The sequence below is a fragment of the Neofelis nebulosa genome, chromosome 9 (assembly GCF_028018385.1).
Source record: "Neofelis nebulosa isolate mNeoNeb1 chromosome 9, mNeoNeb1.pri, whole genome shotgun sequence".
NCBI lineage: Eukaryota > Metazoa > Chordata > Mammalia > Carnivora > Felidae > Neofelis > Neofelis nebulosa.
The window spans coordinates 40497520-40513910 of NC_080790.1; the positions used below are offsets into that span (position 1 = coordinate 40497520).

General features: G+C 52.6%; 3 protein-coding genes across 8 annotated transcripts; 2 read left to right on the forward strand and 1 right to left on the reverse strand.

Annotated features, from left to right (window-relative positions):
- The first annotated feature begins 553 nt into the window (after positions 1–553).
- Positions 554–6147, forward strand: C9H2orf68 (chromosome 9 C2orf68 homolog). Its single transcript, XM_058683483.1, has 4 exons — positions 554–755; positions 834–952; positions 1914–2065; positions 2431–6147. The coding sequence occupies exons 1-4, from the start codon at positions 649–651 to the stop codon at positions 2551–2553; spliced, it is 501 nt and encodes a 166-aa protein (XP_058539466.1). The 5' UTR covers positions 554–648; the 3' UTR covers positions 2554–6147.
- Positions 6148–8111: 1964 nt separating this feature from the next.
- Positions 8112–16207, forward strand: TMEM150A (transmembrane protein 150A). Of its 6 annotated transcripts, none has more exons than XR_009248458.1 (9): positions 8112–8242; positions 8742–8922; positions 9369–9416; positions 9754–9840; positions 10443–10510; positions 10869–10996; positions 11177–11354; positions 11627–15690; positions 15975–16207. XR_009248458.1 is itself a non-coding variant. In XM_058683478.1 (8 exons), the coding sequence occupies exons 2-8, from the start codon at positions 8858–8860 to the stop codon at positions 11866–11868; spliced, it is 816 nt and encodes a 271-aa protein (XP_058539461.1). In that variant the 5' UTR covers positions 8112–8242; positions 8742–8857; the 3' UTR covers positions 11869–16207. The 6 variants fall into 6 exon arrangements, 4 of the variants coding, with proteins under 4 accessions (XP_058539461.1, XP_058539463.1, XP_058539464.1 ...); XR_009248457.1 differs by having other exon boundaries at positions 11627–15213; XM_058683478.1 differs by having other exon boundaries at positions 11627–16207.
- RNF181 (ring finger protein 181) lies at positions 13151–14996 on the reverse strand. The gene is made up of 5 exons (XM_058683487.1): positions 14865–14996; positions 14111–14241; positions 13822–13931; positions 13561–13635; positions 13151–13293 (listed from the first exon to the last, which is right to left on the reverse strand). The coding sequence occupies exons 1-5, from the start codon at positions 14948–14950 to the stop codon at positions 13234–13236; spliced, it is 462 nt and encodes a 153-aa protein (XP_058539470.1). The 5' UTR covers positions 14951–14996; the 3' UTR covers positions 13151–13233.
- Positions 16208–16391: the final 184 nt, after the last annotated feature.

Genomic DNA, 16391 nt, shown 5'->3' on the forward strand with positions numbered 1-16391 from the left:
AAAAAAAAAAAAAAAGACTAGAAAACCAGTCATGCATATTCTACAAGCGCTGAGTCCTTCTGCAGGGACAGTTAAGACACGGGTAGGGTGGGCTCAGGAGCTTCGCCGGCTGGAAGGGGTGTCCCGGTCCCCAGCAGTCTTCCTGGGGCTGCCTGGTGGCGGGGTGCTGCTCTGTGCCCTGCCAGGGCACTTACCTCCTCACAACCTCTTTTGAGGTAGATGCTCTCAGTTACCTTGTTCACAAATGAGAAAACTGAAGCACCAGAGCTCAATAGCTGAGGTCACGCAACTGGCGATGGGAGTTTCACAGCATTTTATCACACAAAAAGCAAAGGAAGACTCCACACCGAACGCTGAGTGGAGTCAGCGTTTGTGTTTTTCTGAATTTTCTGATGCATCAGCAGTAAGCCTAAGTCCTGTTTCCTATTGCTAATTTCACAAAGAAAAGCCCCGACGGAGAGTGGAAGCCGCGCATGCCCCATCCCAGCACCCGCGCAGGCAACTCCGCGCGCCGGGCCGCTCGGCCCGGCAGGCTCTTTCGGGGCGGGTCCAGGGCCGGGGGCCGGAAGTCGGGGTGCGAAGCTCGCCAGGCGGGAGGGCGGCCGTTGGGGCCGTTGATTCGCGGCGGCTCCGACCCCAAGGCTCCAGATGGAATCGACGGCGGATCCCGGGCCGGGACTCTGCTGCAAGCCGGGCGGGCGTCTGGACATGAGCCACGGCTTCGTGCACCACATCCGACGGAACCAACTCGCCCGGTACCGCCCCGCCCCGCCGCCGCCACCCCCAGCCTAGCTTGGCCCGGCAGTCTCTGACTCCCGCTCGGCTCCCCGCAGGGACGACTATGACAAGAAGGTGAAACAAGCAGCCAAGGAGAAGGCGAGGAGGCGGCACACGCCGGCGCCGACGCGGCCCCGAAAGCCCGACCTGCAGGTGTACCTGCCGCGACACCGAGGTGAGGCCGCCCACCCCGCCTGCCTCCTCCAGCCCGCGCGCTCTTTCGGCCCCCAGCCCTTAGCCTTTATGCGCTCTTTTCTTTAAATGGAAAAAAAAAACACTTTTTATTCCCCAAGGCTCAGTTCATGTCGTCCCTTCCTGGAACCCCCACCTCGACGCTCCCCATTCTCCGCTCCCTGAATCTCCCTGAAAACAGGGAAGGCTCCATGGCCCCCAGTTAAGCATCACTATTACAGGAAATACCTGGGAGCCGGCAAGAAGTTGTTTGTCTACCGGTTTGCCCACCATGCTATACTTGAGAGTTCTCACTCCGTGACGGAGAGAAAGCTTGGCACAGCTGTACTTGACCAGGACATACTTGTGGAATGAAACTCAAAAGTCATTATTTAAAATGGTTTTTTCTTTAAAGAAAAACAATAAAAGCCATTTCTCAAGCTTCCCAGATACCTAGAGATAACAGTACCTAACTTGGCACTAGATTTGTTTAGCATTACCAAATTTGTTTAGTGTTAGATCTTGGGTATGTTCATTCGTTTAGTTTTCATGGGATATCATAAGTCGGAAACTATTATCATTTGTTTCACAATCAGGAAAGAAGCACAGAGAGATTAAGTAACTTGCCCAAGATCTTAGAGCTAATAAATAGCAGAGCCTGTATTTGAACCCAGGCAGGGCTGTATCCACCTCTCCACTACTTTCCTGCGAAGGTACATTGTATATCTACTATGTGACTGTACATTGTATATCTACTGTGTGTGTGACAAGACTGCTGGCCCCAGAGCAAGGATACAAAGGTAAAGGAAACTACTGATTGGCAGCACACTTAATACATGCACACACATACAGGGTCCATAGGAAGATTGGGACTTTCTTTATGGTATGTTTTCATGTTTCATACGTGTGGGCAGGGGCTCCAACAGCCCTCCCCTCTTTCCTCTCACTGTGATTCATCCCTCCAGATGGCTCTACCCACCCAAGCAATCCAGACTGTGAGGAATCCGGTGAAAGCAGCAGTAGTGGCAGCTCCGAGCCAGAGCCTTCTGGCCATCAGCTCTTCTGTTTAGAATATGAGGCAGACAGCGGAGAGGTCACCTCAGTTATCGTGTATCAGGTATGCCTCGTGGAAGCAGCTGCAGCCTGAAGGTCCTGGGCCATGCTAGAAATCACTGCCAGAGCCTCAGCCACTGTTTTCCTCAGGGCCAGTGGGAAGTGTCGGCTCCAGTTAGGAGCATAGACTGCTGGGTGATGTTTTGAGCACAACTCACACCTGTCACACAGTGATTCTCAGCGGGCAACAGGGAGGGCATGTGGCCCCCAGGTGAAAATCACTATTACAGGGGACACCTGGGAAATGACAGGCACTGGCAAGAAGCTATGAGTCAAATGGAGTTCTGTGAGAGTGTTGTCTAGGGACAGGGCAGGTCGCCTTTCCAGAAGAGGCCAGGCCCTGAGCTTCCCGACTCTTCCTCCACGTAGGACGATGATCCAGGAAGGGTGAGTGAGGAGGTGTCAGCACACACGCCTCTGGACCCACCCCTGCGAGAGGCCCTCAAGTTGCGCATCCAGGAGGAGATTGCAAAGCGCCAGAGCCGACATTGACCAGACTGAAGGCATTCTCACCAGGCTGGATTCACTGCCCAGGGAGCTTACTCCTGGTTTGGGGGTGCCAAGACCAGTTTGAACTGATCTCGAGACATACACATACACACACGCACACCGACACACCCCAAGCTGACACATCCATAGGAATAAGGTGTTGCAGGGACAAGCCTGGCCACCTCCTTTGCAGCCATTCTTTCTTGTATCTTGGCCCATTTGACCAGCCTAGTATTCTGGAATTCAAAAATTTTGTTTGGCTAGCTTGGTGTCCTGGAAGCAGAGATTCCAGGGAGAACTGAGGTTTATAATAGCTTGTGCTAACATGCTGCTTTCTTACTGAGGTCAGATGCCATAGGACACCTAGCTGCTGCACTCCACCCAGCTCACTGAACTGTGTTTGTTGCTTCATGGTTCCTTTGTTCCTAGCTTCTGCTCACTTCCATCCACGTTTTCCTAGGTCTTTTTTTTTTTCAGCTGTTTCTTTGTTCTTTCCATTCTCTCCTCTTTTGGTCTCAGAATCCATGAGTTCCACCCTACCTCCCAATATGACTGTGCACCTCCCAACTGCTCAGGACTGTGGAGGTGGGGAGTTCTGCAGGTCTACCTTGTGGACAAGCTCTCCCACTTACTCTGATACCAGTGAAGTGGGAGATTTTCATTTGCAGATTGTATGGCTTTTGCAGATTCCTCTCACACCCCCCTGCTTTGCACTGTCTAGATAGAGCTAGAAGATGATGGCAGAACCAAACTGCAGGGGTTCCCTGCAGCACAACCTGCCTTGGTTATGGCTACAGGATTCCAGTTTTCAGCCTCCCCAGCTGTGAACAGACCATCCTCTGCTCAGGCTAGAGAGGGATCAGCAAAACAAGCGTGAAACGACTCTCCCAATGTGATATAACAGTCTTGAATGTACATACAAAGGGAAATTCAACATAAGCAATAATTGCCTATTGAGAGCCGTGGTTGCAAAAAAGAAGAAGAAGAGGAGGAGGAGGAGGAGGAAGAAGAAAAGGCCCAAAGGGCAGTAAAATGAGCCTCTTTCCTCTGCCCTTCCCCTGCCTCAGTCTTTTTCCTTTCCTATCTCCCAAGAGTATATAAACTGAGATCCTTAGACTAAAGATCCTAGGAATATCACTGCTTTCACCTCAGTGAACATTTTCCTTTATGCAGGGTTAGGTTGAGATCTGAGAAGTCCACAAGACATCCTGTGCACTGCAGTTCCAAGCCACTTCAGATTTCCAGCAACTGACCTGACCTCAGTGACTTGAAGTATGGGGTTTAAGTGAGCCCATGAACACTAAGACTTCTTGAAACCAAAGTCCCCCTGCCCCAGGGGTTTCTCTACATCAGGGTCTCAAGATTAGTCTGGCCTTTCCATCTCAGCAGCTTTTCTCTTAAAGGACACCTGAGGGCACTGTTGGTTTGTGCCCTACACCCCTGAAAATCTACTGCCTCAGGAATGGGGCAAGGCAGCTACTTAAACTACATCATTAGAATCTAGCAAGCCACAGCTTGCAGTACCGGAGGAATTCTGGGAAGGTGAGTGAGGTGGATAAGTTAGGCCAAGGACCAGAAGGTTCCTGACCCATAGAGCTGGCCTAAGGTTAAATGCCTTAACTTGCCAGTCCTGGGCTCAGTTGTACTTTCAGAGGAGAAAGTCTGCCCTCTACTTAACTCAGCCTGGCTGGAAGTGCCTTTTGACTTCTAATGTTAACTACCCTCCAGAGCCTCCCAGGTCAGGGAGGTTGTGCCATACTCTATCCCCAACCTTCCTGCAGCTCAGAGGACTAGGGATTTTAGTCTTCCAGCTCTTCAACTGACCTTCCTACTTGGACATAGGCTTTCACTGGAACTCTTAGGCTTCCTAGTCTGGAAATGCTTTTTGCATCTGTCTTCTCACAACTGGATGGCCTGTTTCACGGATTTATTACAGAATTTAGAAACAAGACCAGAAGAAGAGGTTGGGGGCATGGCACCTGAAATTTTAGCCTCCATTCCTGTTTGTGAGAAGGGAAGTGTGTACCTATTGTGACCTTTTATGTGTTTGTCATGTAATCCTCACACTCTCAGGTAAGAGACTCACAGGAACTTCTTGTTTGTGAGCTTTTTTCTTGAGGCATTTTGCTTATCAAGTGCATATAAAATATTTTCCACCCAAGAAAGCATCCTAACTCTTAGCTAATTTAAGCAACAGGACTAGAAACCACTAAGCCTGGTACTGAAATGAGAGGTTGTCCTCTAGGGGAGGCCTGTTGGTGATGCTGCTGCCACTGCTCCAGATGTGCCTGAAATGCTTCTCTGGTGATGGCCTTCTACCAGCTGACAGCCTTCTAGCTCAGGCTCTTTGCTTGTTGCCACCCCTCAGCAGGGCTCCATGATGGTACTGGCACCATCTAGTGTATTCACCAGACTTGCCTCCAGACATCTTCCGGCAGTTTTCAAAAATCAGTGCTTCGCCATCAAGGAGCATGTTCCAGAGCATTTCCCATGGGCTCTAGAGATGTCACAGAAAGGTCTGCCATGGCTATTTGGTACAGTGGCAACCATGTCGGACTAACTGGAGCTTTCTGGCAGGCTGCTTCAGAATCAGTCCTAATTTGACTAGGTACTTTTTTGGCTGTCTAAAAAAAAAAAGCCTGGGAGCCTCATAGACCTATCTCACGCCCCTGAATGTTCTTACCGAGGGTAGGCCTTGGAGTTTAAGGGTTTGTGTTTCCTGGGCCATGATGGCTGATATTATAAATAGAAGGAATCTGGAGTTTTTAGGGGCTTTCGGCTGTATAAGAGTAAACACTAGAGTTTGAGTTCTAGCCAGTTGGCAAGCATAGAAGTCTTTGAAGAATGTAATGCAAGAATGGAAAAGAACGTAAAGCTTTTTGTACTGAGTGTAGGAGTCTGTGGAGCTTGGCCAGCCAGTAGGACCAATGTGGGCAATAACAAACACTTCTCCCTGTGGATGAGACTCTGAAAGGGGCATTCCACCTTCATGATCCACTCTGCAAGACACTGCCAACTAGAGATCAGCCCGTGGGGCTGGAAGAAACCGTTTGGGGTAGTGACTATCCAGCCTGCTGTGCATTTGCCAGGATGCGTGGATAGTAGAGTAGTGGATCCCCAGCCGGTTCCCAAGTGTAACTGAGGCCCTTGCATATAGGAAGAGGAAGGAAGACAATTCTCTTCCTACCTCTGAGCCTTCTGGGAGAATCAGCATGGAATGTTGACAATTATTTGAAACATTTTAAGCTCCCTCATTGAATTCTGCCCTGTCCCTGAGAAATCAGATGGCCAAGACGCCATAGGCACGTACCCCAAATTTCTCCAGTAGTTAGAGTGACGCTAGAAGTAAAAACCTGAGTAAATGGCTCCTTTGCCTTCTCAGTGCCACCAGATGAGAGGTTGGTTGCTCAACTGGTTGAGTTGTGGTGTTAAATGTGTAACAAGCCATCTGTTCTTCTGTTTCCTCATTTCCAATGTTTCTGCTGTGTGGATGGATTAATGAAGTGAAGTGTGCAAATTATTTGAAAATCCTGGAAGAAAGGTACTTTTCAAAAACAGTATTCTTTTTGAGCAATAAACTTAACTATTTTTACAGCACTGTTTTTGCCAAGAGTTTTGAAATCGCTTGTGTACATAAGAGAAGTACAGATTAAATGCCTGCCCTAAAGTCATTCAGCACCACCAAATCAGCACTTGAAATCTCATCTCTTGCTTTGCCTTGACTATTTTAAGAACTGTCCTGGTTGGAGCATAACAACTAGACTCACGTAGCATTAAAGCTAGAAGGGACTATTAAAGATGTCTGGTCCCACTTGTTTTCTGATAAGTGACTCCTCCCTACCGACTACACACAAAGAGCCCTTCTGTCATAGGGAGTCCTGTCTTGGGGTAATTCTACTTTAGGGATTACTGAGATTGTCATATTAAGCCAAAATCTGTCTCGGTCACAGTTCTAGAGTGCTTGTCTTACCTCTACTTTACATTAGAACAGCCAGTTTAGGACCTAAGTAGCTTCTCAGGTCTTCCCATGATAACGGTTGGACAGCAACTCAAACCCAGCTCAACTGAGTGTAGTTAAGTGTTGACTAAGACTTGCAAAACTTCCAATGAGGTAGGAAATGCTGAGGTTTCACAGTACCATTGGGCAGGTGAAAAGAAGGTGTCTGCTCCAATGGGAACACACCTGGGCAGGAAGGTGGTGCTTCTCTGTGAATTAGCAAGAGGCACCTCTGTATTCTGGGGCACAGAACATGGCGCCCAGAAAGTGGACTGTATTTTATACCCCACTAGTCCATTCAGCCAGTGATTTCATTGTACAGTGATTTCTCTGCACAGCCATACTTATTGGCCCTGCTTTAACTACTTGTCCTGCTGCAATTCAGAAAAGGGCTCTCCCACAGATTTCCTGTTTCTATTTTTACCTTCCACTCCTTCAAGCCCTTTCCCAGTATATCTCCATTTTCCCCACAGTACAGGGCCCCTGTTTCTGCACATTACCTTTGACTCACCAGTGCTGCCACACCTAAGCTTCCCCTGTTCCTGGCATCCTGGGCCTCTGTTCCCTTTGGGTATGTGAGAAAGAAGTATTCCCACTCTTTTTTTTATCATGAAAAGAATGTCCAGGAAGGCACCCTTGGCCTGTACATTTTGGTGAAGCCAATGGTAATTTATTCCCACGCTATCCTGTTTCCTCTTCCCAGATTGCTCTGGGTCTCCAGCCTGCCTCTCTTACCAACACCTGGCCGTGTGTGACCATGGATATCTACTGATCTCCGTGGCCTTGTTTCGAGTAAGCGCTCATCAGTCGGGAAACATGACACTGACAGTACTTTGTGTACTTGTACCTTGAAAATAAAAAGTATCTGGGGGCGCCTGGATGGGCCAGTCGGTTGGGCGTCCAACTTCAGCTCAGGTCATGATCTCAGCGGTCCCAAGTTCGAGCTCCGCATCGGGCTCTGTGCTGACAGCTCGGAGCCTGCAGCCTGTTTCGGATTCTGTGTCTCCCTCTCTGTCCTCATACTGCCCTTCCCACATTCATACTCTGTCTCTCTCAAAAATAAACATTAAAAAAAAAAAAAAAGTATCTGATGAAAGTAGCCCTCCTCCAGGGTTTGCTGGGCGGAGGGGAAGCATAAGCCAAATCCAAGGCACTTGAAACTTAACAGCCAAGGTTTTGTGCTCGCTTCTCCGCGGACCCACCTCGCCCAGAACAGAGAGGCAGGCCCGGCCACATTGAGGGAGGCTCCCGGAAGTCTTACTGCCGGACAGTCCAGGCTGCAAAAATGTGCCCAGCGGCGAAGGGAGGCTTCCTCCAGCCTTGTAGGCGATGGCAATCACAGCGATGCAGCCCCGGAGCTTCCCGCCTCCCGAAGCTTCCACCGCAGGAACAGGGTACGCGGGACTATCGGCATCTCGGAGTCAGAGCCTCCACCCGAGTCCCTCGGCGCTCAGGTTCCCCGAAGTCGGGGCGCCATCCACGCTTGCACCGGAGCGCGGGCGCGGGGGCTCGGGAGTTGTAGTCTCCGGCCCGGCGCGGACTCCACGTCCCGGCGGGCGGCGCGGCGCTGCCCGGGCGACAGGGGCGGGGCCGCTGGGCCCTTTAAACCTTCCAGGGCTGCTCCGAGGGCCGCAGCCAGAGACCATACCAGGCGTGGCCGAGCAGGGAGCGGAGGCGGCGGGGCTCTCCAGGGAGGTGCGTACTGGGCCCCTGGGGAGGCTCGAGTCCCCGGCTCCCGGGGCGCTTTCCGTGCGCCCACGCGGGCGGGGGCCGAGCCGCGCTTCCTGCGCGAACCCACCTCTCCCCCGGGGCGCCGGCGGTCAGGTGGTTGCCTGCGCGTGGCTGCCGCTCCGCCGGGACCGGCACCCGCTCTCAGGCTCTCCTCGGCGCGGCCCCCTCGACTGCCCTAACCGCACCCTTCCCCCAGCCCGGTCCCGCGGGCGAGGGAGCGCGACTCCCTCCCCAGATGTTACGGCCCCGCCTGAGTGCCTGGGCCCACCGGTGGCTTTCGGGTGGAACGCGGAGGCCCCCGGGGGATGCCAGAAGGTGTCCACGTGTTGGCGTGGGCTCAGCCCAAAATGTAGGCCCTCGGAGCCCCAGCAGAAGCTGTGAATCAGGTGTTGACCACCTTCTGCCCACCACCGGCCTTGGCCAGTCACTGGGCCCTGGACTTTGACCTGTCTCTCTCCACCAGGCTTGGGCCGCTGATGGTTTTGGCGAAGTACCCTAAGGTAGCTGGGCCGGCCCCCTCTTTCCCACCTACCTCTTGCCCTTCCCCCCACACCACCACCACCCTGGCTCCCCTCCCTCATGACCGCCTGGATCCTCCTTCCTGTCAGCTTGTCAGCATTCTCTATCACTGGCCTATGGACTGTGTGAGTAAATAGAGGGAAGGGGGAAGACAACGGGGGACAGAATGGGCCCAGGCTGAGGAGGATAGGGCCCAGCCAGGACCCAACAGGAGCTTGATGGCACACACAGAGCCCCTTGTCCTGTGCAGGCTCTGGGGTGGTACCCAGGATCACTCTAGCTGTCTCCAAAGCCTGGCCTGGTGCCTGGGCACAGAGCTACTTCGGGCGAGCTGGCACCGATGCTGTCCAGTATGGTGACCCTGACATACTTCTAGCCAGGGACACCCCGAGGTCCTCTAGTTTGAGGCCATGCTATTCTGATGTGGTGTCAGTTCTCAGGCCACCCCAACTTGAGTCCCCAACAAGGACAATGAGGCTGAATGGGGCCAGAATCAAGAGAGAAGAGTCAGTAGGGGGGAAAGCTGGGCTGGGAGGGTCACGGGTGTGAGGTGACAGTTCTGCTCCCGCAGGTATGCTATGGCCGTGATGAACCGCCACGCATGCCCTGTGGAGAACTGGTATGGCGCACTCTGCAGACAGCCTCCCTCCAAAGCTCCCTTCATCTCTGCTCCCTCTTGGGTCGGGGCTGTTGTGAGCAAGCCAGTTGGAGACCCTGGCCCTCACTGCTCTTAGCTGACACTGGCAATGCCTGCCCCTCCCCAGGCATGACTTCAAGCCCATCCACCTGTTTCCCACCATCCCTTCACCCCTTTGGCATCTGTCTCAGTCCAGTTCTGGGAGGTGGGCTCTCCTGCCCCTGCCAAGAGAATACTGGGAGGGTAGTCTCTGAGAAGCCGGAGGGTACAGGCTGGGAGAACCCCTTTCCCCCAGTCTACTCTCTGTCCTGCCTGCCAGGTCCTACAACGAGTCCTGCTCTCCTGACCCCGCTGAACAAGGGGGCCCCAAGACTTGCTGCACCCTGGATGATGTCCCCCTCATCAGGTAAGGCCTGGACTCTGGGCAGGTAAGGGAGACCCCAGCCCCTCAAACCCCTATCCCTGGGTCTCAGAAATACTAAGTATATTAAAAGCACTTAATAACAATACTACTTGCCAATCACTGTGTGCCAGGCCCTGTGCTGAATGCTTTATGCGCAGAACACCGTTTAATCCTGACATTGAGGCAGCTATCGTTCTCACTGTTTTATAGGCAAGGAAACAGACTGTTATGTCATCCGTCCAGGTCACACAGCTAGTAAGTGGAGGCACCTGGATTTAAGCTGAAGCCCTCTGATTGCCCAGCCCAGTTCTGGCCCAAGGAAAGCCAGACTGGCTGCAGACCTTTACAGTCTCAGGGAATCCAAGGAGTCTTGGGCTCTGCCCAGCAATCCTGGGCACTCCCTTACCCATCACACACATGTGCTCTGCTTTGGGGGAGGGCCCAGCCTGCAGCCAGTTGTTTATAGAACACAACTGGCCCTTCTCCTAAATCAGTGGCTTGCTGCTAAGGAACAGGCACGGTTAAAGCAAGAGACAGATGGGCCAGAATGGGGGTGCTAGTGCTCCTGCTCCTCTCTCACTCTGTCCTTGCCCCCCCCCCCCCAGCAAGTGTGGCACATATCCCCCAGAGAGCTGCCTCTTCAGCCTCATTGGCAACATGGGTGCTTTCATGGGTGAGTTGTGCCCTCAGCCCCCCCTAGCCAGCCCAGCCCAATCCAACCCACTTCCCCACCCCCCTCCCAGAAGGGCCCAGGAAGCCCTTGCCTAGTGCGGCCCACCCCACCAAGGGCTAAGGCAAGAGGAGTCACATCTCTCCTGTTCTTGAACAAGGGCCAAAGTGTCTCACACAGCCACCCTGCTGGCTGGAGGCTGAGGACACCCAGTTCACCACCTGCCCTTCTATTCCCTTTTGGCCCTCAGACCAGAGTGGGGGGCAGGGGCAGAGGCCGGGGCAGTTGGTGGGCTGGCTGGGCCAGGATGGGGTGGGAGGAGAGCACCAGTGCTGGCCCCACCTGTGCTGTCTTCCCCCAGTGGCTCTGATCTGCCTGCTGCGCTACGGGCAGCTCCTGGAGCAGAGTCGTCATTCCTGGGTCAACACCACAACACTCATCACAGGCTGCACCAACGCTGCGGGCCTTGTGGTGGTCGGCAACTTCCAGGTGTGCCCGCCTGCCTGCCTCTTGAACTTTCACGAACGGGTGCCCTCAGCTGAAGGTTGCCCCAAGCTACAGAGACAGCCCTACAAGGCTGAGGGTGGGGATAGGGGGGTCTGAGAGGGAAAGGGGATGGGGGTGGAGGAGGTAGGGCTGCTTCACAGATGGGTGCTTTCTCCGGACCAGGTGGATCATGCTAAGTCTCTGCACTACATCGGAACTGGTGTGGCCTTCTCCGCCGGGCTGCTCTTTGTCTGCCTGCACTGTGCCCTCTGCTACCACGGGGCCACTGCCCCCCAGGACCTGGCTATGGCCTACGTGCGGATTGTGCTGGCAGCCATCGCCTTTGTCACCCTGATCCTCAGTATCCTTCCAGGACAGGGCAGCCAGGAACTAATCCTCTATCTCAGCCTTTCCCCACCCAAGACCTGGGGTGGGGGGGTGGGGGGCGTTGTGGGGTTGGAGGAGAGCTTGGTACACATATATCCAGAAAATACTGCCTGGTGTGGTTTCCTACTTACCCTCCCAGGAGGTGAGACCTGGCTCTTGGCCCCAGCCTAGTTATCTATCTAGGAAGGTAGGAGTGTCAACAGGCTTCCACACATCCTACTGAACATTTCCTTAGCCCCATTCCAGGTGCGGTCTTCTTTATGCACGAGAGCTCTCAGCTGCAGCATGGGGCAGCCCTGTGCGAGTGGGTGTTTGTCATTGACATCCTCATTTTCTACGGCACTTTCAGTTATGAGTTCGGAGCAGTGTCGTCAGAGACGCTGGTGGCTGCGCTGCAGCCTGCCCCTGGCCGGGCTGCCAAGTCCTCTGGGAGCGGTCGCACCTCCACTCACCTCACCTGTGCCCCCGAAAGCATCGCCATGATCTGAGGTCTGCGGAGGGTGGCCGGGCCAGCCTCACCAGCTCCCCACCTCATAACTTTGCATTTATTTTGTACCAAAAATGGTTTTGAGGAAGTGTTGTCAGGATATAGGCTTCCTTGCTGCTGGAGCAGTGGCCATCCCACACCCACCCGTGCCACGGAGGAACAGGCCCGGCAGGTGCCTGGGCTGCACACAACCTACTCCCTTACTCTGCACTGTTGTTTTTATGTTCAAAGGTCACATATTCTCATTTCACCCAGCCAGCCCTTCAGGTGCCTTCTACTCCCCAGTGCCGAAGCCAAACCACTGGGGTTTCCTGCTGCAGGAATTGGGGGCTGGGAACAGCAAGAAGGATAGAATTTGGGGTGGAGGGATAGGCACTCCTTAGACTGTGGGAAGGCCCACTTTGGGGCCCACTGAGCTGCACTGGGATTCTTCACTCTGCCCTTTTCTTTCTTTCGGGCAAATAACACAGCAGAACCATGTGGGTATTTTAGTACTTTTATATATATATATACATATATATCTATATCTATATATCTACATATATATAGATATAGATATATATATCTATTAAAAGAATTCTAATTTGCATGTTTGTAGTCTGTTCTGAAGAGTCAAGAGAGAGACTAACCCAGGTTGGCTTTCCCTAGGCAAAGGATGGGCAAAATCTCCTGCCCCCAGAAAGAGTCCTGAGTGGCCACTGCTCTTTGAGAACAGGGCTGCCAAGAATAAAGACTGCCAGGTGCTATCCAAATACCCCTCAAGGGCTTGAAACCCTTTCTAGGACTTTAAACAGTCTAAAGAACTGACCTGATCCTTCTTCTACTCAAGAGTGTGGTTTGAAGTTTGCTTCCTCAGTAGGTAATAATGGGGTGGGGCAGAGGTGGGGGCGGAGGGAATCCACAAAGCAACTTCAAACTGATAGGAGCAGTTTTCACAATGAACCTAAAGAAAGCCTGTGGGATTCCAAGATTTACTAAAAATTGCAGGGGACAGATGTAGGCTCTCTTTTTTTTCTTTACCATCTGTAAGTAACTATTGGATGCCAGACCCTGACACATTTTGCTCTCCAACAATGAATGCACAGGACCAAGCCCTGGCTGATCTAGTAGCCAGGTTTTTGACCTGGGCTCCACTTCTCTCAGGCCAGACTGAGCAGTGTGTACACTTAACAGGAAGGGACACACAGCCTGGTGCTTTCTGCGGTTCAGGACCACCTTCCCCAACAGCAGTAGGGACCTCATGGAGGGTACGGAACCCCTGCCCAGGCTTGTGAGCAATGCAGTGCAGGGTGGGTAAAGAAAATTTTAATGAGGATTTGAGGTGCAAGAGAAAGATGTGGAGGACTGGTACTCAGCCCCAGGCACCTCATGTGTACATGGCTCCATGGAGGTTCTCAAGTCGGTGCTTTTGCTGCTGCTTGCGAGCCTGAAGGAAAGAGAGCACAATGGGCAAGAGCCATATGTGAAGGCCTGTGGGTGGAGCAATGGGACAGCTATCATGGAGCTATCACTGTTTTCAGGCTCCTAGCATGTGCATTGCCAAGGCTCTTGCCCCTCACCAGAGTCACCAGGAAGACAACAAGAGCCAAGGACCCTGAAGCCTACCCAGACCTGCTAAGGTAGGAAATGAGAACAAAAGGACAGCGACGGGGGGGCCCCATTACCACCCTCTCCACTTACCACCAGCCCCTACCTTATCTCGTCTATGTTCCTCGTAAGTGTCATCATCAGTGGGCAGCTCATGGCGGCACAAGGGGCAGGAATTTGTCTGAGGAAAGGAGGACAGTGTTCCAGCCCAAGTCTGGTCTTCATAAGTTAATATTCGTCCCCTGCTCCCAATACCCACCCCTACCCCTCTCCCTTTTCTGATCCCCTAACAGTTCATAAACAGAACTCGAGAGGCTTGAGAACTGGGCCCAGGGCAAGGTGAGGGCTGAGAAAAAGGAAGTAGTACCTTGCTTAGCCAGGGCAGAATGCAGCTGGAATGGAAGAGGTGATGGCAAGGCATCTCAATGGCAGTCTCCTCCTCCTCAAATTCCAAAAGACACACGGGGCACTTGAGCTCTTTAGGAGGGAGTGCTGATCAGGAGAGCCGCTACAGGCCCTACCTCCCAGCTCCCACTCTTCAAGGACATTCTTGCCCCAACCTGACCTGGAAAACTGAAGGGCCAGACCAGTCTAGCTTGGGAGGGAGTGGGTCTGACAAACCTGCCCCAAACAGTGGAAAGAATTAGTGTTCTCACCGGCCTGAGAGCCCCTGATGACTCTCCTAGGAAGGTTCTCAACCACAGCTTTGGCAGCAGGTGGAGGCAGGTGATGTTCCCAATCTACTACCAACCCCAAGTCTTCAAAGTCCATCCTATTGAAAAGTGACCTGGGAAGAACGGTGCATGGTCAGAACCACAGAAAACCATACTTTCTCTTTGCTCCAACAGCCCACTAGGCATTATAGCAAATAAATGCCCTGCAGCTAGTACCCTGCAGAAGTGCTCACTAGATTAAAAGCACAGTGGGAAGTGGTTTACAGTTGCTATAAGACAACCCCAAGCATGCAAGCAGTTTAGTCCCATTTTGCACATGAGGCAACAGGCTTAGAAGTTACTCAGGCTATGTAGGAATGACCTGGTAAAGCCAGATTCCCAGTGGCAGCGCTGGCTGCCGTGCTTGGTGTTCCTAACTAACGTTCCTACTCACACCCACACGGCCCTTCCCTTACCCCCATCACCCATATTCTCCCTCACCTGCTACAACCGGCTGCCTTCCCGCTCCCTACTCCCCCTACTCTCCAGTTCCAGTCTTTCCCACAATCTCTTTGCCCGGCCCGTCTATGGATGATCCAAATTATTGATCTCCCTCGAATATCGTCTCTGGACTAACTCTCCAGCTTACTCATCCTTCCTCCTCAGAATGGAGGCCCTATATGATCAGCCTTCTCCAGCCAGCCCCAGCCCAGAAACCTGCTGCCTGCGCCCCCACCTCCCAGCATCGCGTACCCACCTTGCGAGCTCCAGCAGCATATTGGTTCGGGCCTGCTGCTCGGAATCCAACGGCTCGCAGTCGTGTTCATCGAAATAGGACGCCATCGCAGCGGTGCTGTCTCACACAGCCCTCGAACCCCGCTGGACTGCGGCCCCGTGGCTCTGGCCAATAAATTGCCGAGCTGAGAGAGGAAGACCAATCAGAGCACCCGAAAGGCGGGAACAGAGGCTCGTTTGCCGCACTGAAAGCGGAAGTATTAATTCTGCCGCCTCTCGTTGGCTCGAGTAAGTCAGGTGACCAAAGGCTAAAGCCAATGGCAGGATCTGGGGCTGGTCAGGAAACGTCTGTTTTGGACTCCTAACCTGGGGTAGGTACGTGGGAGTGTCGCGTAATTCGCGTCCACAGAGCGGTGAAAAGGGAAGTGTCGAGGCTGTAGGGGGTCCTGAGTCCGCTCTGTGGTTCAGCGGGGTTAGGACGCCCAGGTGTTAAAGGCCCTCCGAGAAAGGGAGGCGCTGGCCTAGGGGCTGAGGGTACTGCGAACCTGGAATCACCGCGTTTCCCGCTGCTCTGTCCGCCCCGCCAGGTACTTCTGCACCTCCTGCACTCTAGTTGGTTCAGGAGTTGGCGCTTGATTCCTCCCATACCCACAAAACAAAAATTTCCTGTTCATTTCTTCTCTATTAGGCCCAATAAAGAGCAAAGCAAAACTTCCCAACCGAAAGAGGAAAGATCCCTGCCGGGAAATCTGGGACTTTACCGGCTCATGAGACTATGTGTGTGACCTTCAGCCCGTTGTTCAACTTCTCCCCTAGCTTCTGTAAAATCTTTGGCTTGAATTCAAAAGGTGGTTTGCATCCCTGGCTACCCATGAATATTCTGGAGGGAGAATGAGGGGTTGCAGCTTTAAGAGAAAATAACCCTGCCAGATACCCTCAAAGATTCTGACTTAACAGATCTAGGCCCCATAAGGCGGCTGTGTAGGGCAGTGGCTAACGTGTGTGCCCAGGCATCCCACAAACTTGGGTTTAAATCTTAGCTCTGGTACTGATTGAGGCCTAGGGGTGGTGTTTTTAGAAGTTCTACAGGGGATTCTATTTATTTATTTGTTTGTTTGTTTGTTTTAAGTAGGCTGCACACCATCATGGGGTTTGAACTCACACAACCATGAGATCAAGAGTCCCATGCTCTACTGACTGAGCCAGCCAGCCGCCCCTCTACAGGTGATTCCTACTGTGAGGCTGGGCTGAGGACTACTGCACTAAATGATTTGGATGATAGCTACCATTTATTTGGCATCTAGAACCATTACATTGATGGATGTTTTACACTCAGTATAAACAATCCTCATGATTGTTCTGGGAGTTAAGTTGTCCCTTTTTACATATGTAAAACCCAAGTCCCGGAAGTGGCTTGCCCAAATTCACATGGCCTCTAAGTGGTTTTGCTGACCAACTGCAGGGCCAAGTGTTTTTCTCCATCTTTCTCAGGAAAAGAAGATGGTAATGAGCCCAGTAGAAGTAACAAGCCCTGTGATAGGTAAAGCTC